General features: G+C 39.7%; 5 protein-coding genes across 5 annotated transcripts in view; 3 read left to right on the forward strand and 2 right to left on the reverse strand.

Annotated features, from left to right (window-relative positions):
• The first annotated feature begins 2136 nt into the window (after nucleotides 1-2136).
• Nucleotides 2137-5664, forward strand: LOC140937693 (uncharacterized). Its single transcript, XM_073387259.1, has 3 exons — nucleotides 2137-3651; nucleotides 4719-4757; nucleotides 5166-5664. Exons 1-3 carry the CDS (start codon nucleotides 2239-2241, stop codon nucleotides 5628-5630), a joined length of 1917 nt encoding a protein of 638 aa, XP_073243360.1. The 5' UTR covers nucleotides 2137-2238; the 3' UTR covers nucleotides 5631-5664.
• Nucleotides 5665-8427: 2763 nt separating this feature from the next.
• Nucleotides 8428-10682, reverse strand: LOC140937101 (uncharacterized). Its single transcript, XM_073386631.1, has 2 exons — nucleotides 10193-10682; nucleotides 8428-8980 (listed from the first exon to the last, which is right to left on the reverse strand). Exons 1-2 carry the CDS (start codon nucleotides 10665-10667, stop codon nucleotides 8838-8840), a joined length of 618 nt encoding a protein of 205 aa, XP_073242732.1. The 5' UTR covers nucleotides 10668-10682; the 3' UTR covers nucleotides 8428-8837.
• An 87-nt stretch (nucleotides 10683-10769) lies between these two features.
• Nucleotides 10770-15183, forward strand: LOC140937578 (splicing factor C9orf78-like). Its single transcript, XM_073387134.1, has 3 exons — nucleotides 10770-11240; nucleotides 12547-12815; nucleotides 13461-15183. The coding sequence occupies exons 1-3, from the start codon at nucleotides 10825-10827 to the stop codon at nucleotides 13706-13708; spliced, it is 933 nt and encodes a 310-aa protein (XP_073243235.1). The 5' UTR covers nucleotides 10770-10824; the 3' UTR covers nucleotides 13709-15183.
• A 35-nt stretch (nucleotides 15184-15218) lies between these two features.
• LOC140937579 (queuine tRNA-ribosyltransferase catalytic subunit 1-like) lies at nucleotides 15219-26275 on the reverse strand. The gene is made up of 8 exons (XM_073387135.1): nucleotides 26027-26275; nucleotides 24612-24680; nucleotides 22314-22503; nucleotides 21664-21807; nucleotides 19113-19251; nucleotides 17946-18021; nucleotides 16656-16850; nucleotides 15219-15473 (listed from the first exon to the last, which is right to left on the reverse strand). Exons 1-8 carry the CDS (start codon nucleotides 26267-26269, stop codon nucleotides 15237-15239), a joined length of 1293 nt encoding a protein of 430 aa, XP_073243236.1. The 5' UTR covers nucleotides 26270-26275; the 3' UTR covers nucleotides 15219-15236.
• A 322-nt stretch (nucleotides 26276-26597) lies between these two features.
• Nucleotides 26598-27940, forward strand: part of LOC140938178 (general transcription factor 3C polypeptide 5-like) — a 10176-nt gene continuing 8833 nt past the window's right edge. Inside the window, exon 1 of the mRNA XM_073387699.1 lies at nucleotides 26598-26971. Within this exon, the coding sequence (XP_073243800.1) occupies nucleotides 26598-26971 (374 nt within the window). The remainder of the gene's footprint in view (nucleotides 26972-27940) is intronic.

A 27940-nucleotide genomic window follows, 5' to 3' on the forward strand; every position in this document is an offset into this window, starting at 1 on the left:
TTTATCGTTATTTGTCTATGCTCACAAGGTTGATTGATTGAAAAACCAATTACGTGTTTCTTGAAAAGATGGGTATAATACTGTAAGCTAATCAGTTGCAGACGAACTATTCATTCCTGTGTTTTACGCCATACTGCATGGTACAATCTTCGTTTTTCGTGAATTACTTCGTGAATTGCTACGTGAATTGTCAAAACTTGGCATAGTGCTACAGAGGTAAAAGTTATTATTAGTAGTGAGAATATAATTCAAAGAGAAGCAAACCTAATTCCATAGTTCAATGTGCAAGGAGAGTTCAAAGAAAGTTAAAGAAGTTTACTTAGTTCTTCCGATCGAGATCGTAATATTATCAAGGAGCTTGGCTGTACGCTACTGAGCGTCTACAGTCATTGATTGATCTTGTTTAGGATCACGGGTGAACACAGACTAAGCCCCATCGTTCATTGGACTTTGACTCACGCAGTCGAAGAACTGATTTGTATGCCTTGATAACACGTAACATTTATAAGTATCTGGAATGCAAACTTCGGTTCCTGACCTCTGGGTCGACCAAGGAGGTTGTAAATTATATCCTATTATACTCGGAATAACAGGGGCACCCAACGACAATTTTTGGAAACTACCTGTTTGGAAGACGATTTGAGATCTAGAATTTTCGGAACATTTGTTGTTAAATTTCTTGCTTGAATGCCTCTCCTAGGATTTTGGAACCTCCCAAAAATGGTAGAATTGCCCATTTTTAACGGATTTGTCACCGTAAAAAGGTCACGTAGAATTTTCGGGAGCCTTTTTTTCTGTCTGAAATTTTCGAAAAGGTAAGTTTTGATCCCTATAATTTTCGGATCACTAGACTTTCAGCTTGGAAAGCCGAACAGATGAAAAATTTTTAGGGGATAAAAATATGCCTATATCTACCGTTGAAATACTAAAATACGTTCAACAGTGCTCTGTTAATGTGGTTTTGAACTATATTCTCGTTAGGTGCCCCTGGAATAATTCAGCCCATACACTCCAGATTCTTTGATGCAAATAAAACTGAACAATTTCTCGAATTGACGCAAACTGAACTGAAAGAAGCCCCATATCATCGTGAACACATTTCCGGTTTTCAGGTGACACCCCTGTATATTTCTGTATTTCCAAAAATAGAGGCCGACCCTATAAAACGGCTGCGTATTTTTTGTGCCGCGGTATATAATTCTGAACAATTTATGATTCTCAATTCCGGGGAGTAGCCAGCATTTTAGAGCTGTCGCCGCGAAGGTCATTAGTGTTCAGAAACAGTAATTTTTGCTTATTATTACAACAACGCAATACGGCGCTAAATTTTATTTGGCGTTGTTTTGAGCTGGTTGATTCTCCAAAGACTACGTGCACCGAGTGGAACACGTGAGTGCGATTGAGTTTGTCTCGTGCAAAGAGGGAGATCGTGTGTTCTAGTTTCCGGCAAAAACAGCGTAAGGGATGGGAACTACTCATCATTTAGCCTCTCTATAGATCAGCATTTGGATTGTGATGCCCCAGAGACTAATCCTAACAGTTGTATCGGTTGAGTTTTTTAATATTGATGATATAAAGCCTTATTAAAACTCCTGTTTTGTCACGTGCTGCCTGAACCCTTAAAGCAATTTGATTTTTTAACAAAGAAATGACAGGAGTATGAAAAGAGCTGTTCAGTGGATGGTAGGTTGTTTTTAACAGAGCGGCGGAGGTTTGAGTCAGGAAACTTTCAATAATAACCTGTTACAGTCTCTTAGAGAATGGCGACTAAAATGAAAGCAAATACGAAAATGGATGATTGAAGACTGAGGAAGAGAGAGAGGCAGCAACCTTCTGATTCTTTACATTTTTCAATAAGTCATATTAGCATGCAGATATCAAGCGTCGCTATGGCAGGCTCTGCGTTTTTATTTGAGACAAAACAAAAACAAACTGAACTGCTATTAAAAGAATCTTTCAGTTTAAATGGGAATATTCACCAGTATATAGACGCGAATTTTGATCATCTAGATCCTCATATCAACTTCTCTGACGATGATCTTGCAAATGAAAGACCCATTTTTTCATTATGCATATTTTAAATATTTTTTTAATTGATTCATTATTTCTCGTTTTTTTCTTTTTTTGCAGTTTTCCTTTGCCACCTTACAGCTGTTATCGAAGTGATAAATTGCAAGGCAGCCAAGGTTAACTTCTGTTAGCCTGGCCACAACCACCGCACAAAAACCTACCATCAGAATGTATTCGCTGCGTGACATTTTAAGCGGTTACGTGAAGAAAGAGCGGAACGCGGAGGGATCACCTTGCAACGAACAAAGTAGCAAAACATTGTTCTCCAAAGAAACCTTTGAGTGTTCCATGGAAAATGGAAACCCTGTGTCTTCTCGTGCGTCTGACCTTGAACTTGGTCACCAAACTGATTCGTTACCAGACACCTTCGAATGCTCCAAAGAAAGTGGAAACCCTGCGCCTTTCCGTGCACGTGATTGTGGGCTTGATCACCAAGCTGGTTCATCACCACTTACATCAACACATCTGGTATCTTTGCGAGAGAGAATAAGCCCAGAGGAAGACTATTCTAATATTCGAAAACGCAATGTTCAAGGAATATTGCCTGACAGAAAAAGGTTCAAGGACGATTTAGTACGCCGAAACAGAGAGACAATGACTTCAACTAGTTGTAGTACGGCAACTTTAATGGCACTTAAATCAGCTTATCCAGTACCCTTTTCCGGAGAAGAGAGCACTCAAGAATATACCTATGATCAAATGAGCAACATGATGTCCAGTTACCAGAAAAATTCGCCACCTTTTAAATCAGCTATTAAGCCACTTCCTTCACGAGGCAATTCTTACGCCAAAGAAGACGAGTCACGGATTCAATTAAGCCAAGTTTATAAGAATCCGTACAACGCAAAAGCTGTGAAGGCTTTTATTGATGCTCTAACCAAAAAACAATGTCAATTTTCATTTAAACAAGGAAGTGACCAAACTTCTGGGCACAGCAAACACCAGGAAATGTTATCTGAAGAGCAGCCAATTAAACAGAATAGGAAAACGTTGTTCACAAATGGATCAGGCATTTTAAAAAGGAACCAGTTCACTAAATTAACCGCACCAAAAAGGCATTTGTCGAGGTTCCACCCGACCCGCGAGACAAGTAATTTTCAGAGTACAATGTTACCGAGGAGAGATCAATTTCCAGACATGGGTGCTACAAGCAAAAATGGGTCAGTCCACCGACATGAAACCGAGAATTATTCCTTTCACAATAGCTCCCTTGAAATTATTCCATGTTATCATGTTTACAATATAAGGCCCTCTACGCCAAATTCTCATTTCACAGTCACACCACAACACTTCCGTGTCATGGAGGAAATCGCCCAACAGGACGACCTTGCGAATAAAATCGGAGTATGCAAGCCTGAAATATCTTTCCTCAATGAGAAAGGAAAGCAATGTTCGCAGAAATTTATCTCCGGGATATCAAAAAACCTCACAAGAGGCGGCGCCAGTAGTTGTCAGTCGTACCGTCAGGAGCAGCCACGCGCCCACCCTGCACCGTCTGCAGAAAACCAACGCCCCTCAGTGATCATGGTTCCCGCAAGCTGGAGTAATATATCTTCCAGAGAATCCCATGTCCCACTGAAGGTAATTAATTCTAAAATATAACTTGGCAGTTTAAAGTTGTCATAAGAAAGAGCTTAAAGAGTTCTTTTGAGCCTGAAGATTAAAGTGAAGCCCCACTCCTATTTTCACGGTTAGAATAGCCACGAATTCTGCCTGCGCGCCATACTGGTATCCTCGTAGCACCCCAGGGAATTACAGACAATCGAGTGGAAGTCTCAGGGGAGTCCCTCTTTCTATTTAAGCCATCTTTCCCGCGATTTCAGTCTCTTTTGCCAAGTAAGGCCTTTCTTAGCCGGGTTATAATTTTGGTTTTACCTCGGTCTAGCTACTATTTTCCTTGGCTCTATTGTGTTGACTTCTCAGTGGCTTCTTTGTATTCATTGTTTTACGTCACTCGTGAGTTTCACAGGTTTTTACACCGTGGATGAGCCATAATTTTTTACCTTCCCACCTCCCCTTCGGCGACGCGGTGTACCCCCCTCTCCATTCTCTGTCTTACTAACCCTCTGCCTTTGCAAAATCTCGCTTCCCTTAACTTATTTTGCGAACGCAGAAAGTGGTTGTTCTGGTATACTAGATTCCCCTCTTAGTGGACCAAGATTCATTTCTCTTCTTGTTATTTTGTTCTACTTACACGGTCTGCAAGCAGTTCCTTTTTTTCATTGTTGATTTGCATTCTTGCACTGTTGAATAGCTGTGCAAGAATGTTTTTTACCTGTAATTTTAAATAAAAACGTTAAACTGTTTTTATCTTATTTTTCCAGAGAGTTTGACTCACTTTACGGTATCAATAATTGAAAAGAAAATTCCCTTCCAGCCCTTCTTCTCATCCCCATAAAGGATACATAAGCCTTATATTATGTCTTATTTATTTGTAATTACACTATTTATTTCGCTTGAAAAATCTTCATATTTGAGTCTTGAAACCTGTCGTAGTAACAACTAAATACGTGCACGCATTTTTTTTGACAATCATTCAGTTAACTTACAGAAATGTTAGTCAGTTGCAGTGTTATTCAAAAAATATAAATGGGAGACAAACCTTCCTGCTATGTTTATTTTTATTGAAAGCTCTCTCCCTTTTCCAGGTAGATGCATCCTTTACTGAGCGGTCAGATGGGCAGAAGGTAAGTGCTCAAGCGGAGTTTTATCGTTTGTTTGTTCAGTTTATTTGAGAAAGGATTCATTAACTTTGGGGCCGCCTAAAACGTAGCCTGAGAAAACAGCCTACATTTCGCCTCGCGACCACTGGTTTCCCGCCGAAATGACATCGGAGGAACGAGTGCAGAAATTCCATAAAATTCCATACTGATGACGTGTCACTACCCAGTACTTTCGATTCGTCCTGGCTTCAACCAATCAGAGTCACTACCCAGATTTGTTTAGTGGCACGTCCGCAGTACGGCCTTTCTGAAGTCGTTCCTCAGACGTCATTTCGCGGGGAAAGCAGTCACAGTGGCGTCAGCTGTAAATCATAACAAACAATTTTTATCATATTTAGATAGTCTTCTCACAAAGCAGTGCCTTTTTCACAGGATAACGTGGTCGATTTAGATTCATCTGACGATGATGATGGAGAAAAAGAAAAATACTTCCAAGTGAACATGGATGGCAAAACTGCAACTTTTAAGTTGACTAAAGAAGACTGGAACAGAATTCCAATAAGTACTTTTCCAAGCGGTGGTCGACTGCTCTCAGGGGACTGGCGAAAAATTTTCGTCAACAAAGTTAAAGAGAGCAACCCATGGTGCAGTCTGCGCTTCAAAAATAATCACGTGAGATCAGAAAACTCGCGCAAGATCTACTCAGCGGTCTTTTTCAGAGGGGCCGCAGAATGCAAGCGACCAGAGTGCAATGTGAAAGTGCGATTTGTTATCCAGAAAGAGAAAGGAAAATATGTGGATGTGACGTATGTGGGAAATGTGTGTCACAGCAGCGAGCCTGGAGGGAACGACTTTGTATCCTATACCTACGGGGCCAGGAGGGCACAAAATACATGAATCTTTTAACTTGAGAACGTTTTGTTGACAGGGTCCACCCATGTGCGACCACCACCGCGGTCAAACGTCTAAATCGTTATTTTTGCTTTTTATTGCTGGGATTTCATTTACCAGTTAGAGAAAAATGGGCAAAGACGTATAAATCAGTTAGTCAACATAACTATCTTTCCATTTTTCTCAAAATTTTGAGCTTTTTTCGCTGAAAACGCTTCGCACTAAAAGAGAATCATGTTTGAAAATGGCGCCGATAATAACGTCAGCATCGGTTTTCAATCACTTAGAACTTTTTTAGTAAACTTTTAAAAAGTTTAGTAAACTAACAGGATGTTGGTACTACCCTAAACTTTCGATAGTGAAAGTAGCAACCTTAACTTTGAAGTATTTCGCTTAACTTTTGCAAATTTCACTCGTTTGACCGCTGTGAATGTGCGACCACCAACTCTTCGTATATTGGGTGGTCGCTTATGGGAGCTTTGACTGTATTTCTGGTTAGTTAGGACATTACACAAATGGTTATGAGCAGTTTAACAAAACAGATAAAGAAAATAGTTAATTAAGTACTATGATGCTTCATGCGAAGTAGTGTTGATTATTCGCGTGGTTAAAATTGTCAATAATAGTAGTGTTGTTATATTTATTAATTTTTTCGATGCATGTTGACTAAAATGGAATGGTGATAATGACAATGACGATGTACTGTGCGCTGCGAGCAGTTGGTTCCCCCTCCAATGGACCCTCCGCCCCCAAGGGTGCGTGGCTTTCAGCGGAGAAAGTATTGGTTATGATGACGAAAGTAGACTGCAAAACAGTCCGTATTTTTGCGTATTCAAGTACACGCGAGCAGTCAAACAAAAGGTCTCGAACGAGGCTGAAAACAGAGAGCGAGACCTGGCGAGAGAGGCCTCACACGTAAGACTCTTACGGCACGCTTTACCGATTTCTTTACTGATTTTGAGAAAAGAAAAACGACTGTTTTGCAGTCTATGACGAAATTTGATCATTTGCACAAAGTCCTCAAATTATTTTCATTTTATTGTCTGGACGTATCTTAACACTTTTTTAACCAAGCGGGGATGTATTTTCAAAGCAGACAGGGTACGGTTACCCCTGGCGCTAGGGTAACCCACGGCAAGGCCCCAAGTTGTTTCAACTTCAAATTGGCACAGTTATTGGACTTCATTGTGGAGGCCGGCTTTATTTCCACCATGATTGGTATAGATAGTCACAGAATTACTGATTCCATGAATACGCCTGCCGAATACCAGGAAAAAGAGGCCTCTGCTAGCAGGGAAAATTACTGAGAGCAAGCAGTACTGACGTCTATGAAGACATAGCTAGACAGATAAAGCATGGCCATAGTGTACAGACGGCCAGCTGGTTTCTTTTGTGAATATTTTGTCCTCAACAAAAGAAGCTAAGTGTTCTTGGAGGGTCCTATAGTTATTGACACGCAGATTTTGATCAATTTAATTCGAAGACGTTAACTCAACATTAACACCTTCCAGAGTTCCTTGCCTTTCACAGTGTCATCATCTCTATGTTATAACTGAAAATAAAATGATGTTTTGCTAGAGCAAAGAGCTCTAACCAACAGAGTTAATAACTAAGTCTTTACAGTTACGCTACAGACATTTTGCGGACCTCACGGACGCCTTTCATATGAGATTATTTCCCGTCTTAGTGGAGCACAGTTGTTGAAAGGCCGGTTATCTCTAAGCCACCAGGTCCCCGGTTATAAACAGGGAGTAGCCAGTGGGCAAGCACTTGGGGGGTCGAGAGAATTCACGGGCGAGGGAAAGAGGAGTTACCGACACAACTCTCTTAGGGTCTGATTAGCACGGTTTACCACTTGGCCGAGATCTCTAAAGCGCAGTTAAATGCAACGAAAATCAACTGTCATTACATGACAACCCAGCCAGCCCAGACAAGGTACCTAGCCCGGCAGACACGGTCGTATAAATCTTCACCTATTCTTTAACCTTGCTAGGCCATCATTAAACTGTTGTCCCGTCTCAGTCTTTCTCTTTCTAACGATAATTATTTCATAGCTTCGAGCATGTTGCGTGACCAGTGCGAAAATCAATTTCCTCAAGGCTGGTTTCCATAGAATCGATACGATCGCTAAAAGAAGTTCCCCAAGGCTGGTTTCCATAGAGTCGATGCAGGTGACCATAGAGATCAGCAGCGCCGCTTTGAGAATGTGTTGCAATATCTTACCTTACAAAGAGAAAAAAATTTGCAAAATTCGTAGAAGGTTTTTAACGAAAGACCGTCAAGTCTGTAAATTCTGTAATTTTCGGAAGGCCATAGCACAGGGTTTGAAAGGGTATTTTCGGGATCCGGGATTTGGCCAAAATACGGTGCGCGGCTCTGGAAAACGTAAAATATCTTGATGAAAAACGGGATTCTACTGCTCCCTGAGAAGCGGGATTCAACAAAATTTGGGCACTCGATGCGGTTTTTTTTGCCTCTCTGTCTGGAATTCGGGAAATTGCACAAAATTGGAATTGTTGTAAGTTTGTAAATTTTGCAAAGGGAAGGGAGAAGAGAGGAAGACTCCCGCCGCTTTTCTTTTTCCCATCATACTGCGTGTGCCACTAGGGAGAACTGAGTTGTGAGAGACGACTGGGGATGAGTCAGAAGTGAAGAGGAAATCTTGTACTTGGAGGCCATTACACTGGGGTCAAATGTCTGACACACTATTTGTTTTACTTAGTGGGATGAGTTGATTCACCAGTAGTGGAAACATAAGAAAGGATGCATATTTAATAGTTAAAGTAACAATTTTCTCGTTTCTCAAAGTAATGATCTTTTGAGCAGTTCAGTTTTCAAACTTGTTGTTGTTTTTTATTGAACTTTGACCAACGAAAATGACAACAAAAGTATTGTCAGTCTACAAATCTGGGAAACTGCCCTCTTTCAGCTGTACCCCATCCCTAACCCAGTGTTACCACTAACTTCATAAGGAGGGTAAATTGTTGGGTCGGAGTGGTAGTAGGAGGACAATTTTGCAAAAAATTATAAGGATCCAAGTATTTTGCTTAGTTTTTGTAAATAGCTATTATTTTTCTATGGTCAAGGAGGGCATAGGCTGATAACCATAATCATTGCAAAGCCTGATTTTTTTCATTGTCCCAAACTTTTAACTTTGATCTGTTTTAACAAGTCCAGGTGTTTGCAGTTTTATACATGGGTATACAGTACAATTCACTCTGCTGAAAACTCTTGGCGTAGAATCCTTTTCTCTTCCTCCACATAACTCTTTCCTCGTGCAGATTGCCCTTGATCTCGTTTCCTCTTCTCCTTTTGTCTGAAATTTTCTGTCTTTTGCTTCTTTGGAGCACTTTCCTCTAAAACAGCAAAATAAGTATGGATGTCAGCACTGTAAGTTAAGTTTGATGAGACTTTTCATTCTATAGAATGATGCTAGCAATGGACATGATTTTACTGTTTTATTTGGTAATTTTGATGTTAACAGGCTAATGCATCAGTCAATTCCAGCTGCACCCATGTCCCCCCCCCCCGCTCCCCAAGGGTAAGCCCTGGGCATTCACAATTTTTTGTCTTGGATAGCAAATTCCCAAGAGTGGTGCCAAATGTCAGCAATGGGGATCATTGATTGAACAGTCAATTAGTGCCACATAAAGCATTATAATTAGTGGTTTTCGTTTCAGTTAACGTCTGCCTTTCTAGCACTTATTAAGACTTCACATGCAAATACACCACTTCATGATTCTTATTTTAATGTTACTTAATATCTTGATTTAAATAGTTTATTGCCTTGGTAAAAATAAATTGACATTAAAATTTATAATAGTGTGCCGTAAAGTTATCTGTTCTGAATAGTTAAATAATATGAATAGATAGATCATAATAGATCATAGTAGTATTAGTAGAATCATCACTACTAAATATTCAAATCCTACCCAAAAAAATACATTGACTCACATCAATAGCTCCCGATTTCGCTCTGTGATTCTAACTTGATAAACAACGGAGAAATAAAATTGAGAAAATATGCCTTCAAAAATCTCCACAAGATTTTCCTGTCCTTGGCAGGTGAACCAATCTGCCAATCTCTGATCAGCTTGTATTTCAGTAAAATCCTCCATGTTACGTTTAGTTATGTTTGGATACTGCATGCGTGTCAAAAACTTGGGGCCCTGGGGTTGGCAAATGCCCAACCCCCAGGCCACGCAAAATTAGCTAATGCCCAACCCCTAGACTGATAAGGCAAGCAAATGCCCCGCGGTAGCCGGGGGATGGGGTGGGGAGGGGCACAGCTGTAACTGACTGATGAGTAACAAAGAGTACAATGTAGTTGTATGTTGTCCAAAATATAAAAAAACACTGCCCGCTTGAGTTGTTTTTGATACACACATTTTCTTCTGGAAATTATGCTAACAAAATATCATTTAGCATACGAGCATAACTAAACTTATATAAGATCGAAGGAAGGGCTGTTTCAAAACAAGGTCACCCGCCCCTGTCTCACTTCCGTTATGGCGACTGCAAATTGTCAAGAGTGACAGTGTATTCTGGAGCGTTCCCTTAAGTCTCACCTCTGTCGTTCAATATGTTCAGAGCAGCGGTAACAGATCGCTTTTCGTGAACAACCAGATGTTTTTGTATATCAGACATCTCTTTACCATATTTCACAGGAGCAGACGAGATAACAGCGTCCTCGTATTCTTCGCTGTCTCTGCTCTCTGCTACAGAAGTAAACTGCACGGGTGGAGCTGAGTATGTGTTTGGTTCATAGCGCTTTGATAGTGAATCCCAGTCTACGATACTCTCCTCCTTTGTTTCCAAAAAAGATGGTCTTCCGACGGTTGCAAACAAAGTCGTTGGCGAAGGCAATTTAGTTTTGGGTGATAACACTTCCTCCTTTGAAGTCTTTGACTTCAAACTGTTTTGAAAATCCTTCTCAGTCTCTCCATCACTATCTGAATCCGAACCAGAACTAGAATCGCCAGCAGTGAAGAAAGATAGAGGGTCTCTTTTATCTTCGTCGCCTTTTTCATCTGTGTCCGCCATCTTGCATTCTTTCGAATCATATGCAACACTACGTTACCCCATACATGACGTACCTACTATCAAATTCAAGACCAGTCTCTCGCATTGGTAATTATTCTAAACTTTCGCAAACATGGCGTCGTTCGTTGTTGTTCAGGTGTCGTAAATTTTATCGAAAATGCCTCAAAGGAATTATAGAAAGCGCCGTGAAACAGAGGAAGAGGGCGATGAACAGCACGAGCCAGCCTCAGTGACCGACGCGATCGAGGAAAGAAAAGAACTGCAGGGATTTCGGAAGAAACGAGGCGGTGTATCGGCGGCTGCGCTGGCTTTAGGAAAAAAACTTGCCCCAGAAGAAGAGGTAGAGAGTGATCCTTTTAAACTGAAGACAGGAGGACTTGTGGAGTTGAACAGCTTGATTCAGGATAGAAATAGGGACAGAGAAGGGGAAGACAAAGAAAAGTCTATCAACTTAGGAGCCAATTTTGCGGCCGAGACGAACAGAAGAGATGAAGATACGCACATGTTAAAGTACATTGAAGAAGAAATGGCCAAACGAAAAGGCGTTCAACTCGAGAAGACTGTTCAGAGCAAGTAGGTATTTATAAAACGCTGGTATTTGATAGAGCACATTGCTTGTACATTTTGTTTGAACGTTGTCACTAAGCAGCCATTCGAAAGAGTATCAAACGAATGGCGCGTTTTAAACTCTTTTAGAGATTTAATGGTGGTTTCAGTATCAAAGGTATTAATAGGGAGCTTATGCAACCACAATGGTGTCAGCAATAGACAGTATATGTATTCCCCGATGGCCATGGGACAAGAGACTTCTCAGCATGATTACTCGTCGCAAGACCGTCGAGGAATACGAATATTGTCTATTAAAGATGTCAATCAAAAAAATGGATTCACACTATTTCAGACTTCATTGCTATTATTCCATCTTGTCCAGTTTGTCAATTGTACCGGGCATACAGTAGTTAATACGTAAACTGATAATCAATAGCAATTGTTAGTTAAAGATATCATTCTTCAGTGGATTGAGTGGACATGCAAAAATCTATGAAAACTAAAGAAAAAAAGGGAATGCTATGAAGACTGAGCCTGGAATAGTTGCTGAAGTCAAAACTGAAATGTGTTAAGCTAAAGCTAGTCTCATTGGTTGTACTTGCCAGATAGCATTGTCATGTTCAGTTTAACTGAACCATATACTCGTCAAGATTATTCCTTGTTATCAATAGTACTACTCCCTAAAACATCAAAGAGGAAATTTCATTCAGTAATAGTGTAGTGACAGCAAAGGCTTGTACGAAAAACTGTAATGTGTGTGCAGAGTTGCTGTTTTGTTTATTGAATGTACATGTACTACTGTTTTAAAGTTCTCATTTCTGTTGCTATTGCAGTTGCATAAGCTCCTTAACCCTTTAAGCCCTGGTATCCACGTAGAAATTCTCCAAACTGATCTCCTTACATTTCTTTAAAGAATTAGTTGTGAGAATTTGATAATAGATCAAGGCATTTTCTCTTGGGTGATCATTTTTTTTATTCTCATAACTTATCTCTCGACAGTGTATGGATATTGTTAGGAGAAAATTGATCTTTGTCACTGTTGAGACTTAATGGGTTAATGGGAAAAATTGCCAGACTGAGACTGTGTGGCATATTCTCAACAGTGCTATGAATACTATGAGTGACTTTTACTATGTTAAATTATTGTAAAAACAAATGGCAATAAACAGGTGGGAATTAAGAAGTGATGGTTTTGAAGTGAAGTTTCGAATTGATAGGTACAAGTTGCAACTATTATTTTTATGTAGTTTTCTCATCTTATGTTGTTTTTTTTTAATGTGTAGTTTTATTTTCATTTGAGAAGATTAATGATGACTGAAATTCTTTACAGACCTAAATCGAAAGAAGACTTGTTGTATCAAGTTCCAGAAAACATCAATGTAAGGTCAAAGATAATGGCTTCAGAAGAGATGCTGTCCAATCAGATGCTATCTGGAATCCCTGAAGTGGATCTTGGCATTGAAGCCAAAATACTAAACATTGAGGCCACTGAAGAAGCCAAGCAGAGAGTATTAGAGGAACAGCGGAATAAGAAATCAAGAGGTCCTACTGAAATGGTGCCTACTAACATGGCTGTGAATTTCATGTTACACAGTAGATGTAAGTTTCCTTTTGTATAATGGAATCTCCCTGTATATTTTAATGTATAAGAGTGAAATATTGGTGGGTGTTTATTTATGTGATTGGAAGATTTAGTAGTAAAGACAATGCAATGTCAAAAGTGAAAGCGCCGTAAAAGGTCTGAACCTGATTTCTATTGCTTGACTTGGTGTTCCACCATTGGTCAGTTTTAAGATTTGCTTGCACCATCCTTGTCTTTGTAAGAAAGGTCTATTTCTGGATTAATTATCAGATGTCATAGCTCTTACAAGGCCTTGCAATATTGCTTGAGAAATTAATAAACTAACAAAGATTACAATTAATGGAAACTACACTGTAGCCCTAAGACAGAAGAGCTTTGACACGAAGAGGTCCAATTAAATGAGATTGTAAACTAATAGAGAGTTGTGACACTACCGTAGAGTTCCGATAGTAGCGACCCTCGTTACTTTTGGAATTAGCAGCCTTTGGGGGTCGCTTCTTTCGGGATTTACTAACGGCCACAAAAAATTGACGTTAATTTCGGGGGGTCGCTACTTTTGGGAGGTCGTTACTATCGGAACTTTATGGTACTACAATAACTATTAAATTAAATATACATTGTATCAACCCTTACTAACAGAATAAACCATAACTGGTTTTCAGTTTTTGATGAGCAAAAAGTCATTGATGCTGAAAGTAAAAGAGCTGCAGCAGCAAAAGACAAGGCACAGGAACAAGAGAAAGCAATCAACAAAGCAACGGTGAAGGCAAATGATTCTGCTACAGTGCCAAGTAGATCAGAACCTATACCAAGCAAGAAAAGAACTGGTGATAAGGCTGAAAAGGCAACTGATGACTTCTTCTATGAGAAATTTAGGAAGCGTGCTCGAGATTCATGGAGATATCAGTAAACTTTAATGTTGTTACGTGAATGAGGATTACATGTTAATGAAATTTGGTCAAGATTACGTGTATATTTACATGTACCAAATTTCATTTTTATTTGATTTATGCATTAGCAAGCTGAATTCAGCTGAGTATTTTGTAATTTCCATTTAGCTACTAAATTGAAGTTGTACAATAGATGCTGCTGTTACATTGGAAGGTGAAATGATAACCTTTGGTGTACAGATGTCTGTTGGAAACTGATTTTCACTTTAAAACTGCCACTTCCTTTGCTAGCTCTGATGTTTATGTTTGAAAGAATACCTCTTTTAAATGTACACTGCTGGTGGGAGCAAAATATTAACAAGCACCACCCATCTCAATAATTTTTTGAGGTTTATGCTGATGATGTTGATCATCGAAGGCAACATAGTTTTTGTTAATGCTAAGTCTTGTTTTGCCAGTTTCTTTCTCATATATTCACCAACCTTAAAATTCTCCATTCGCCATTTTCACATTTCCCATAGTATCTGGTACACCTTGTTCCCCCCAAAATTTTGCATAAGCATTGTCTTTTATTTGTCTTGGGACGATTGTAATACCCAGGAGAAATAAAAAACAAAGGTTATGCAAAGTTTTGGGGGGCAAACAAGGTGTGTTATGGAAAATGCGCAAATGGCGAATAGCATTTAAATCATATTTAATAAGCCACCTACCACCACTCTAGTCCTAGCACTATGTATGAGATTTGTCACCGTAGTTTAATGGCTTTAGTTCCCATAAGTCTGCTGTAGCAAAGTGGTTAGAGCATCTAGACTAGAAACCAGAATGTGATGGGGTCAAATCCTGTCGGGAGAACTTGATCTTCTTTTTTCTGCATTGCTAGTGTCACCGACCGAAATAACATCATTCTCATATAATCATTAGGCTTGAAATTAGTCTGTGCCAGGCTCTCGGTCAGTGCAGACGAGTGAAAATAGCAAGCAGGCAGTGAAACATTGAACGAGCAAAAAACAGTAGTAAGAAGAAGAAGAATCTGTATTCGTCTTTTTAAATACCTTAATCTTTCCCCAACCCCGCCCACTTCCTGAAAAACCGTTCCTCATGTCAAAATGTCAAAACATTGAAAGGTGCTTTGTAGGAGGGTTTACATGTTTGTTAGACTCTGTTTGTGTGAAGCCAAATGACTGACATAAGTGTTGAAGAAAACTTTCACAATTGACCAATCATAGGGTATACCTGTCCAGGAGCTGGCATACCGGAATAAAGTATTGAAAACAATGCTTACAGGCTCCACTTCTCCATCTCTCCCCAGCCCCCATGCGGGTTTTGTTCATCTTTTCTTGATCTACCCCAGGCCCAGCTATCTTGGAGCCTGGAACAGGCTAGCTTAAAATTCACCATCACATATCACTGAAAGTATTGCCACTTCTCAACAACCCATAAAATATAAAATATATTTGTGAGAAGTAATGTCAATAAAGATCCAAGATTTCAATAATTTATTGTTAGTATTATTTTTCAAATTTTTTTGCAATCCCTATTTCACTCTTCTTACGAATTTACGATATATTCATCTGTGGACCTATCCAGATCATGTTTTCTTCTAAGCATTGTTTGTTGTTCCCTGTCGTATTGCTGAGTATCCAAAAATATATTGACAGAAGCTAGGGCACTTTGAGCCCAGTCTGGATAACTTTTATCTGGGAACATTTTGTTCATGAAGCCTTGAACAAACTCAGGAAAATTGTCCTTCTTGATGCTTTCTCTTATGTCTCGCATCAGCTGCATCTAAAACAGATTAAAACAGGCTACTTAAGCGAAAAAAAATTCCAACTTTATAGGCTCTTTAGTTCTAGTTCTCTTATTGAGGTTGGTTTTCTTAACCATCTCCAGCGACAATCTTTAAAGTCTGATTCTCTGGATTCTCAGAAGCTCCGGGTCGCTCGCAGCCATGCACAATCTCCCTTCTACAGCATGGAAAGGAGAGAGTGTGTGGCCGCGAGCGAACTGGAGCGTCTGAGAATCAGGTTATACTCGACTGCTTGCCAATAATACATGTACCCAAGCGAAAGAGATTGCAAACTTCTGATGAAAACAATTAATATGAAATCTACAGTTGTGGATCCAGGTAGCCCTCTAATTGCGCTCATTAAACCAGAGAAATGGTTAGTACTTTGATGATTATTCCCCTTGAAGCTGAAAGAAATTGTTACCACCGGAGGATCGCATATTAGGATCTAGGTAGTTCAGTTTGCTACAAAATCATTTGTAGTGGTGAAGAAAGCTGGAAAAGATTGACTGTGAAGCAGTTCCAACAGTTCGAAGTTAGCGAACAGGACGTTGGCGAAATGATCGTAAATCGGATTTCCACTGTCGCGTAATTTACGTGCATTAATAAAATAGAGACAATTTATGAAGAAAGGCGGGTAAATGTAAAAGTTGAGCGAGGTTCAACAGTAACGTTTATACGCGACCTGCGCGTAAAATTTACGTCCGCAGGCAGGTAAAAATTACGTAACAGTGGAAATCCACTTTGACTCACGAATCCGTGCGTTCTTGACCTACGCAAAAAACGGGCTGTTAAGCAATCTACTTCACCTCGCACTGGCAGCTATATACAGCTATTTCGAGAAAGGTTGTTGGAAAAAGTGCTCGAGACAATCCCGAAAGGTATTGGGCGTGGTTTTGTATTCACTGCTTTTCAAAGAAATTTGAAGGCTATGGACGTATATTTGCGAGTGTTAAAAGCAAGCAACAAAAGTAGCTTCGACAGCTTCAGTGTCAGAAACAGTGTATTGATCATATCGCATATTATCTTTTGGGGTTGTCACGTGCTTGTTTTTTCCGTCAACGTTTCTCGAAATAGCTGTATACATGTAAGCTGTCACGTGGAGGAAACATGTTGCGCCCAACATTTCAGGAAGCGTTAGAACGCGAGTCGTCTGGGCCTTATTAACACAGAATACTTGCCTGATAATATATATTGTGTATAGTTATTAAGTGACAAGCCACCTCTTCCCTTCCCAGTAAGCTATTGATGTATGCTCTAGAATGATGCTTGCAAGTTGAACATCCACAGTCTCTGTCGATGGGCTTAAGATCTGTAACATACTGCTTATGTTTCAAGTGTAGTTGACCCCACGGTACTAATGCTGTGCCAAATCTCTGCAATGTGAGACAGATTTTGCAAGGTAATTCTGTAAGGCCTGGTTTTTCCAGATGAGGCAAGCAAAAACGCTGTAAAAACGGCCTGAACACAAGCATAACCACGCATACAAGGATAATCATAATGGCTAATCGCAAGGATCAAAATTTTCCTTTTATTTTACTCGCGTTCGGGTTCAATGTTGAGTGAAAACGGAAGACAGCAAAACTACAAGACGATCTATTTAATATAAGTTTGGCTAATCAAATCACCGGTTCCAGTTTTACGCGTGTAGGAGCGCGTTTCCGCCATTTTAGTAGGAATCAGATTCAAGCTTCGATCGAATATATAGTGCATAATACGTACACTTTTTGCCCCAAACTAAGGGGAAGGGGGTGGGCTTTAGAAAAGGTAAATTAATTACTTTATACAAACAGCTAAGAAATAGGGTTCGATAGGGTTTTATTAATGAAAGTTTGAGTGACAAAAAGTCTAAACGGAACGAAACACAAAAAGGGGAAACAAACTTACGTCTACCTCACCGCGTGTATTTAGGTAATGAAAGTAAACGATAGTGTGTTAAGTATAATGGACAGTTAAATTTTGTGTTTTCAGTTGTCGATCCAAAATCATAGATGTCAAGGTAGTTACCTCTACGGGGCCAAAGATCATTCTCCCTTGACGGGACCTAGCCTGTCGACAGACGTTTTTCTTTCTTTTTTTTTTTTTTAATAATTCGATAGCACACGAGCGAAGCGAGCGCGCGAGATAAAGACTTCTCTTTTTGCCACCACCACTCCCTTGCACTTACGGTGAATAAAGTCCTCGCGGTTTTTATTTCCATACGCGCACTCGACAATCTTTAAAGAGAAAACCAGAAGGTGTGTGAACAGGCTATATGGGGCCTTACAAATTAGTTGCCGTTTACTGAGTTTAAACAGCCCGGCATTGTCCTGTTACGACGTTGAGAGGGAGGAAGGAAAATGAAGGGAAGGGGATGTTGAAGTTTCGAATTAATAGCTAATTAATTGGCGCATCAGTAAAGACAGTTTACGCAGATGGCCGCTGTTGTTTGTTTAAATATCAATATGCAGCATTTTTCAGAGACTACTCACCGCGGTTCTAGTCGGATAAACACAGTCAAACATGTCCACTCCTAACGCACAACACACCACCAGATCCACCGCATAACTAGAAATAAATCAACAGAACGGCGAAGGTAAGGCGAAAACCAGTGGTATGATAGACGTTATTACGAACTCAAATAAATAAATAAATAAACGGTGCCAACTTTCCTCACTTGCAGCCAATGGCTGAATTGCGGAGAAACCAGAGAGGTGAGATCGGACGTCAGCATGTAAAGGCGCACTATGCAGCCGCTTCAGTCCATGTTGGATCTCACCTCGCCTACCCAGACCAATGACGGCACATGTCAGATACACCACGACACTGTGGCCTACTTCCCCTACTCTTTTTGAACAATTTCACGGGTTGTTTAGCATTCTCTTCCAACTGATGTGCGAAGATGAAGGAGACAAGGCTAACGACTTCACGTCACCGTCAAATGACGCGATCATCTGAACTGAGGATTTTAATCACAGCTCTAACATGATCTCACCAGTTTAAAGTTTTAAAGACCTTGGTTGGTGGTCAAATGAGAAGTGTCACCAGAAGGCTACCTTTGTAACCTGCTTTCCATTTTTCAGACTAAAACAATAAAGAAACGTTGCGCTTCATCGGCCAAGGTTAGGTACACGAGGCAACCTTACCTAGGTCAGTGTAACTGCGTTGCATCGTGTAACCAGTTTTACCTCGGCAAAAATTTACCCAGATAATTTTCATGTTTAAGTTACTATCAACAATAGGTGTGTTGAAGAGTCGTTTCATTCCCCCAGACAAACCTAAAAAGAAGAAGTTGAGATTGTAGAGGTAGCCATCGAGCAAGCCCTAGGGGATAGGAGAGAAATCTCGTTTTCCCATTCCAGATGGAAAAAGTGTGCTGTAATCAGCTGGTAATATACCGTACAGTTTGCAAGCAGCGTAAAAAATGACGAAGATGGCTTTGTCGAGAGCAGGGTTGTTAGTATTGAATTTCACGTTTTACAACGGACCACACGAACAGTTTGACAGTTTATCTATTGGAACAAGCTTGGTCCCATAAATAACATCATACATGAAAAACTAATACGCCAGTCAATTGAAACCCCTGCTCCACGACCCCAAAGACATGGTGGGTGATTCAACCTTGTTAAAACACGGCTAATTTCGGTCATATGACTTACCCTACCCCCATAAGATATCTTGGTTTGCTCTTTGGTAGCAGATCTGTACAAAGAGAAACGGTTTTCCAAAACAATGACTTCTCTTCTCCACCACTTAAGCCACCAATAGCTATACCGGGTGTGTTGCGTTTTACCATTTCTGGTGAGTAAAATAATACGATCTTTATTGAATACATGTAAGTCATACCAGGAGCCTATATTCTGGAGCCTCCATCTCCCACTTATCAGGACTGCAGCGTATTTACACTTTGGGTTATATTTAGACCAAGGTTTGCCGCGAAAAAAAATTTTTTTCTGTCGCGTCCGCATATTTACACCTTTGGTGAAAATAAAAGATGGCGGAAAGTGCCTAGTTCTTGAAATACTCAAACGCTTGAATTTAGGGAGGATAAGCAAATGGTAACGGAAAATTTCCACTTTCTGCGAGAAGTACAATAGCTCTTCCACGTCTCTATTTTCAGTGGCCTAAATAAGCAGTAGCTTCTTTTGCTTTTAGGGCTAGAGGTATTGTTTGTTTTGAATCATCTATTGTTTTGTTTTTCAAGCACAGCCCATGTCTGGAGAGCTACTGATCTTCTTTTCTGCATCCTACTCTCACGCCAACCGCCCCTTTCTATGTGGACTCTTTCCCTTTTCTTCGTTTTTCTCGTCACTTTCAGGTTATAACGCTTTAAATTTCCCGTTTATCACACAGTGGATTAGAGCTAATAGTGGACAGCGACTATCAATGACTTTTTCCTTTCACTAAGATTACTTTCTTTACGTACCCAAGATAAACACTATCATACACTGCAATTTATTGTTATTGGAACAAATTGCTATCGATTTTGAAGAAATTTTAAGCGTGTGTTCTGATCTACCAGTCGAGAACCACTTAAATATGCCTGCCAGTAGAGAGGAGCCTGGTGTGACGTCAGGTTACCACGATAATAAAATTTATGGATCACAACAATAGAGATTAGTGAGTTTACGCAACAGGACGGTGGAAAGAAGAGGACGGCAAAACGCTTGAGCGTGACAAACGTGACGGGACTATTACTTGCGTGTTTTGTCGAGAATTCACTTAAAATTGATGTTTCTTTCTCTTCTACAAAAAGATCTGTTCAAAGGAATGTGAAGTTTGGCGGAAGCAAAGCAAAAGCAAAATTATTGTCACGCTTGTCACACAAGGTTTGCCGTCGTCTTCCCTCTCCCGTCCTGTTGCGTAAGTTCACTATTAAGCAACGACGACGGCGACGGCAACGAGAACGGGAAAAAAACAAAAGGTTTAGATCAGCAAAATAACAACTTTGCACGTGCAGCACGTTTTTTTTTGTACATTTCTTAGCCGTCGTTGCACGACCGCTTCATGAAACTTCGTAGTTTCATGCCCCCGCTTTGTAAAGTAGGTGAAGACAACACAAAAAGTTTCTTTTTCTTTTTCAAAACTTAGATACGGTCCTTTTCGAATTCAACCCCAGAAAATTTCGCCTACAGTTGACAAATTAAATGAAACTGAATAAGATTGATGAAGTTTGAAACAGTGCGAATTCACCTTTTCGGTTTATTTCATCCAGAAATTTTGATACCATGGCAATGTGACCTAACGACCTCTCCTCTCTATTTTTTGACTCATTTCCTGAAAGTGCCTTGGGCCTGTTTACGTGGAGGTGGGGGACCCCAGGTAGGTGACGTAATCCGCCTTTCCATATAATGTCTCATTTTAATTTGATCACGTTTGTATGATAGGTGAGGTAAACATTTGAGAGTTTATATGGACAGGTAGGTTGCCCCACCTAAGCAGGTTGCCTCACCTACCTGGGGTTGCCCACCTCCATGAAAACAGGACCTTAGAGGACCCAGTCATATCTGGTTGCTTCAATGGCTGGCTTCTGAAGGCCTTCCGAAGTTTCCCGGAGTTCTCAAGAAAGTGATTATGCCCCACACAGGAGTCTCTAACTATCAGAGATTTGGGGAAAATATGATCATTCACTTCAACAATCTTTTCTGTTACAGGTTCACATTAATTTCATTTTACATATTTCCCAAAAATAAGTCACTTACGCCTGTGATAGTACAACTTTTATGCCAGGTGTGAGAAGGTGGTCAAAAGGCATGAGTGAAAGTGAGTGAAGGTTATCAATCCGCAAGCATAGGACACATGCCTATTAAAAGGTCTGAAATTTGGCAGGTGTAAAGACTTTTATCCAAAAGATTTCCTTGTCAGTTTCAGAATATGAATGAATGGTTTTTCTTTCCAATATTCTCGAAAAGCAGTTGTCATCCATGGAGTTGTATTTTTGTGTATTCTTGCTATCTTTTTTAGTCGTGATGTGAATAGGGGATAATTTGCAATATACATGTACAATCACTGATGTCAGTGATCGTATAACTTAAGCATCTTCCAAATTTGGTCAGTGATAGCTAATTACGAAGAATTAGTAGTGGGATTGGAGCCAATCATAAATGCAGAAATGCTTTCAAATAATAATAATAATAATAATAATAATAATAATAATAATAATAATGAGAGATAATAGTTACTATAGAACGAGACAAGCTTTACTGTTACCGTCTACACAAGTCCTCCTCAATTCAGGATCCAGTCCTCCCTGAATGATTGCAAACAGATTCTGTTCAGTTGGTCTTGCATGTGCTGCAACACATCTGTCCAGCCACCTTATAGAACGCTTCATAGCCTCCTCTACTCTGGGACCTTTTATAATGATTAATCAGTATGTTGTCAGCAATTTACTTTGAGCCAGTTAGCCCAGCAATATATCCAGCTAGTGGACAGCTTAAGGTCTCGGGGACTCTAGTTTGTAAGTCCTGTGCTCTAAATGTTTGGATACACTTATCACTAACTGTATCTACTAACCTTAAGTGATTAAGACGCAATTTTATGTTTCTACGTTTACACAGGGTTCGTACAGATTTTTGGATCCAGAATTCAAGCCTTTTTCCAGACACTAATAAAGCACATGTTGTAGCTTTGCAAAAAGAAAAACTCAAGACTTTCTACCATTTTTCCAGACTATATCTCTTTTTTCCAGACTTTTTCCAGGTCTGGAAAATTGCTGGGTAAATTTCAAGACTTTCACAAATTCAAGACTCTGTACCAACCCTGTTACATAAGGGTGTTAATAAGTTTTTGATGTAACTGTCATTATGAAACAGAATTTTTTGCATTTAATAATAAAATCAGTATTCTTAGCATTTCACCTGTAGTGGTACTGCTGACCACATCATCCAGTTGCATAATTATATCAGCTCCAATAGAATTCTGGATCTCAGTTGATTTTTCAGGTGTGAGTAACATTTCGCTTCCATCATGAGGTGATTGGAACTTGACACCTTCCTCAGTAATTTCAGCTAACTTTAAGAGTGATACCATCTGAAATCCACCACTGTCCTGCATGTTACAAAATTAATAATAACAGCAAATTTAAGTCTGTTAATATTGGCAACCTAAATAAAATATTATGATGTGCACTTTGGCTCCACCATTAACTCACATGGTAAAGCAATGAAAGGAACCAACAATCTCAGGGTCAGATGAAAATCAAATAAACCAGGGCCTTCAGGCAAACTGTTCCCAATTTGTGGTTTCCCTCAGGGTTCAGATCTTGGCCCCCTTTAGTTCCTTCTATAATTAAATAAATGATTTTAGTAACTGCTCTACTGTATTTGAATTTCACCTTTTCCCTGATGATTCAAATTTATTGGAATGTTTAGAAACAGTGAATCAAGAATTAAAAAATTTCCATAACTGCCAGATTGTCTTTAAATATTGACAAAACAAATTTTGTTGTCTTCCATCCGTTTCCGAAAAAATTGATTAAAACCATCCTTTTAAGAATAAATCATAACTTCATTTAACAAAAAGATCATATCAAATACCTACAGCTGTAGGAGTAGTCATAGTAGTCATAGTTTTTTTTTCACATTCACCAGCTCTACGCAGGGAAATCTCCAGAGGCATTGGGATCTTAGCCAAACTGCACCAGTATGTTTCTGTTACCATTTTAAAACAGCTTTAACCCATTTGCTCCTGGAGATTTTGCCGAAAAACGCGTTTTGAAGCTAGTCGAGAGGTTTTCTGGTCACTGTCGTGCTATAAAGAGCTAAAACTTACCACAAACTGGTTTACAGGTCGAACACTTCGCAGCCTTCTGATCCAGATGGAAAATATCAGCTTGCAAAGTTCGGGCATGCGCAGAAAGCAAAATTTCGACACTTTTACTTTTCGCTTTCTCTCCTCCCTTCTTTTTTTGCTTTTCTTGCCTCATTTTTTTTTTCTCTTGCTGGGCATTTAGTAGGCTTGATTTTGGTGGGAAGAGTTTTTAGGAAAGCTTTTAGCATCTTAGGATTAGGCGAAAGGAAAGGTAGGTGGGTAATGGAACAAGATTTTCATGGAGATTTTCAGGTCAATGTCACGTGGTTTTTTGCTTGTTTCTCCGGTGTCCTTGACTGAATTGTGCTCATTCTGGTATGGTTTGAAAGATCTCTTCACTCTGCACAAGTTAGTGAAGAAAGTTGTCCTTGACCGTTAAAACTGATGACGTCACAATGGGTAGAAAGGACCTGGATCCGCACGGGCGGTTACGGGCGGTTCAGGGGCGAATGGGTTAAATACCTTACTCTATCTTCGCAAGTTTAAACAGTCCTTGAAAAAGGCTATTTTCAGTTCATATTATGTTCTTTCTTTCAAATATTAATTTTTCTCCAGTTCCTCGATTTTTCAGTGATTCAAGTCTGTACATGTGTTTTTTTCTTTTTTTTCTTTGTCTGTTTGTTTGTTTTTACATTGTTTTATACTTGTGCCTCCATGAAACAACCTCTTTAATATTCTGAATTAATGTATAATGCCTCCTAGCTAGATTAGCTTTTTTGCTATTTTCTACAGGTGGCTTGTACCTTAGATAAGAAGTATTGTCCTTTTTTAATGTCTTTTTTTCTGTGTATGGTATAAATAAAGTTCTTGTCTGGTTCCCAAAGTTTGCTGGCCCAGAGTAGTCACACAGGCCTACCAATCCTCTTTTTTACCACTACATGTATATATTTACATTATCTGGGCAGATGTTTCTGCCCATCATAAACTAATACGGAAACATACAAGCCCAACAGTTTGCTGAGATAGCTTTGGGCTATTCGAGAGCACTTGTGTTGCTTCGTGAACCATCATTTTATGGACACCTTCTTGAAAAGACACCTAGAGTTCACCTTTAGGGATTATTTTCTTGACCTCTGCAATACCAGCTGAGCTAACAAGCCAACTGTGAGCTGGTCGTTTAGTTGGTTTTTTATAAGCCCAGGAGAGGATAATGATGAAATAATGAATAAAATTATATAAAATCATGTAATTAGAACTGTGTGATGAAGAATTATAGTAAAGAAGATCAGTGCAGTTACAGATGCAACTTTTGCAGTCATGAAATAAATTAACAAAGCCTGAAAATTCAGGCTTTGCCATTAATTGAAAATATTGTTTTGCTATTGAAATACATTAGCAGCCCTTACAGTTAAGAGAGCTCTTTTCCAGTTCATAAAGCCATGGAGTCCTCCAGCTTTCTCTAATATCTTGGTACCCTGATAAAATAGAATAACACCAAAACACGTTAATAAGGGGAAATAAACATACGATTAAACCTACACACAATCATTATTGGGTGTTTCATGTCCCACAATACAGTTGTACCAAGGAGATAATTTTAATTTAGGACCTCAACTTAAGGGATGGGGTGGAAAGGGAGAGGTCTTTTCCACCACGACCCCCTTACAGTTTGTTTTTGAAATAAAGCAAGCTTGGCTTTATTTGTGGCTTTCTTTTCTTCCTGGTCTTTTCACTTCATGTGAGAAAATAGAAACAAAAACGGCTGCATATGAGACTGCGGAGGAAGCTTAATGTGCACAAGTTTGCAATGACAACATTCTCGACCAGAATGAATAGCAATTTACATAAACCAACCTGTAAGTGTACGCAAACTTGTCAGAAGTCTGACCAACCACATTGTTTGATAATTTGCAGGTCATTTTGTGTTTGAGTCGTGAGCAGGATTCGATAAGTTTACCAACCAATAAACATTTCCATCCTAGGCTATCAAGGTGAAGGAAGTCTGGGGTGGGTATTCAATCATAATGCATTACGTCTTCCTACGCAGCCATTTTTGTGTCCATCTTCATGCAACTAGACGACACACACACAAGAAAAGCTGCATAACTGAATACTTCCTCCCTACCTCCCCTCACGTCCCCTTTAAATAGTTTCTCCTTCCAGACTAAACCGAACCCATTGTATGGCATTCAGAAAAAAGTTGAGCAAGTGTATAAGACAGGGCTGTCAATCCCCAACGTCATCAAATGTTGAGAATTGATAGGGAAGAAATAATGGATCACATCATATCACACAACAGATGAGTATGATGTCATTTGTGTGAAAAATGCTCGTTGATTCCAATCGACGTACTTAGCACATAAACCGTTCATATTTGGCCACATCATTGCTTAAATTACAGTGGCATACCAAATTCAGGGACAAACCTTCCCGTTGTAGCTCAAACAACGCAAAATATTTGAAATTTTATGGTAGGATAGTCGAGTCTATACAAGAAATAGCAATTTTGGCCATTATCCATGAGATATCAGACTCTAATCTGGAGACCAGGAGATACGGTCCAAAATCTGGAGTCCCCCGGATTATTCGGGAGAGTTGACAGCACTGTAAGATGAGGAGCCTTTAATCCTGATAAAATAAATTGACAAGTTTGGTCCTTTTCAGGTTCCTAAAATTCGTTTAGAACTCTTGTAAAAATTCTATGGACCGGGTGCGTCGGTCCACTAAGAGGTCCATGGACCACCTCTGTGGACTTAGTCTTAGGGGGTCCATGTTTTTTATACGTTACTGAAAAATAGAGCAAGCTTTAGTACAAAATTACCGGTCTCATTCCCAGATGATAAGTGTTGCCAAGAATAATCTGACAGTCTAAATCTGTAAGCTGCTTCGTTGTTAATCCCTTCATAGTACCTTGTGTTCCTACTGGCATAAATACAGGAGTTTCTACTTCATAATGCGGTAAAGTTAGGATGGCAGTTCGAGCTTTGCTGGTGGAGCATTCCGCCAAAATGTTGTAACTCAAGGCGCATTGTACTTCCCCTGGTACCTCCACATTGTCCGCCATCTTGGATTTCACCGCTGACCAGTTAAACTGACGGCCCAAAGAAGCATCCCAACGTGAGTCAGAGTGGTGTGGGGAGGGTAGGAGGGTACAGTTTTTTTTCAGGAAGGTGATCGTGTGTGTGTAGAATAAATTCCCTTGTAATTTATCTTAAACCTTCTTTGGAAAATTGATTTATTTGATTAAAGAGTAAAAGAATGATTGTTCCCACACTTTAAGGGAGGAAAAGTTTTTCACCATATTTCTTCCTCCCCTCCCTGCTACTCCCTGTACGTTTTTCTGAAAATGTAATGTGGTCCAAGGTCAGCGGTAGACCATCATAAATTTCAATATGGCGGAAAAGTCAGACGAGGACTTGGGAAACGAGGATGTTTCTTCGACAAATAGTGGACGAATAACATTTAATCAAGTTAAATTCGTCGGTATTGAGTATCCAGGATACATCAAAGATGAAAACCAGATGCTCGAAACACTAGGAGGGGAAGAAACTGTGGCAAAAACTTACTCCAGCCCTGGGAGGAGATTAGAACTGTCTTTTCGTCCGGACGATCCATACTGCCATGCGGTATGCGGTGATCGATACTCTACTCCAAACCTTTTGCTCAGAGTAAAACAACGAAAAAAGAAGAGTAGAGATGGGAGTAGCGAGCCGACGGTAGTAAAATATGAACAGGAGATACTCGGGATAGTGGCGAACACATTCAAGTAAGATATTGTAGCTGGTGCAATGTTCAAGCTTTACTATCTGGGCTTTAATATTAGGTTATTTCATGATGCGTTACCAATACAGTGAAATAAGGGTTTTCCTGAAGAGCTTTGTCAAACGTAAGGTGCATTTATAATGCAGTGATGCCGCTGTGCCAACTCAGTTGATCAAATGAAATTTGACTTTAGCACGACAGCAGCATAGAATCGTACAGAAAATCGGAAAACCGATTTGCATGACGGTGCTCTGCTTGCACTTACTTCAGTAGTCATACTACTGCCGTGTATTATAGTGATGGCTCTTCTCCTCAGGTCACAGCTCATGTATCACAAGTAACAGGTCTTTTTACAAGAGGTACACTGTACGGAGGCAACTATTGACACGTGGAGATCTGAATGGGGCTATAAAGCGCTCTTTAGCTGCTTTTCAGGAAGCTCAGCAGGCGTTTGTATTCTCTTTAACAACAATTTTAAATTTGATATTTTGAAAACCTTTTCGGACCCCTCCGGACGTTATATTGTATGCGATATTAAAACTGACGAAAAACTTTTCACCCTGGCAAACATTTACGCTCCTAATGAAGACGACCCATCCTTTTTTAAACAAGTTTTTTGATCACGTACACGATTTTGCGTGCGAAGAAATAATTTTGGGAGGTGATTTCAATCTCGTGTTGGATGTTAAGGAGGATAAGAAGGGCGGCCTTCCCAGAACCTACCAAAATGCTTTGAAAATAATCAATCAAAATTGCGAAGAACTTAACTTAACTGATATATGGAGAACGCTGAACGCTGATAAACACAGATATACATGGCGCCGGAAGAAGCCAGAAATTCAATGCAGACTTGATTTCTTTTTAATAAGCTCAGATTTAATCTGTGATACCAACCTGGCAGACATTGTGCCCGGGTACAAAACCGATCATTCAATGATATTGCTTAAAATAGCCTTACACTACAACCCAAGAG

The sequence above is a fragment of the Porites lutea genome, chromosome 5, assembly GCF_958299795.1.
Source record: "Porites lutea chromosome 5, jaPorLute2.1, whole genome shotgun sequence".
Lineage (NCBI taxonomy): Eukaryota > Metazoa > Cnidaria > Anthozoa > Scleractinia > Poritidae > Porites > Porites lutea.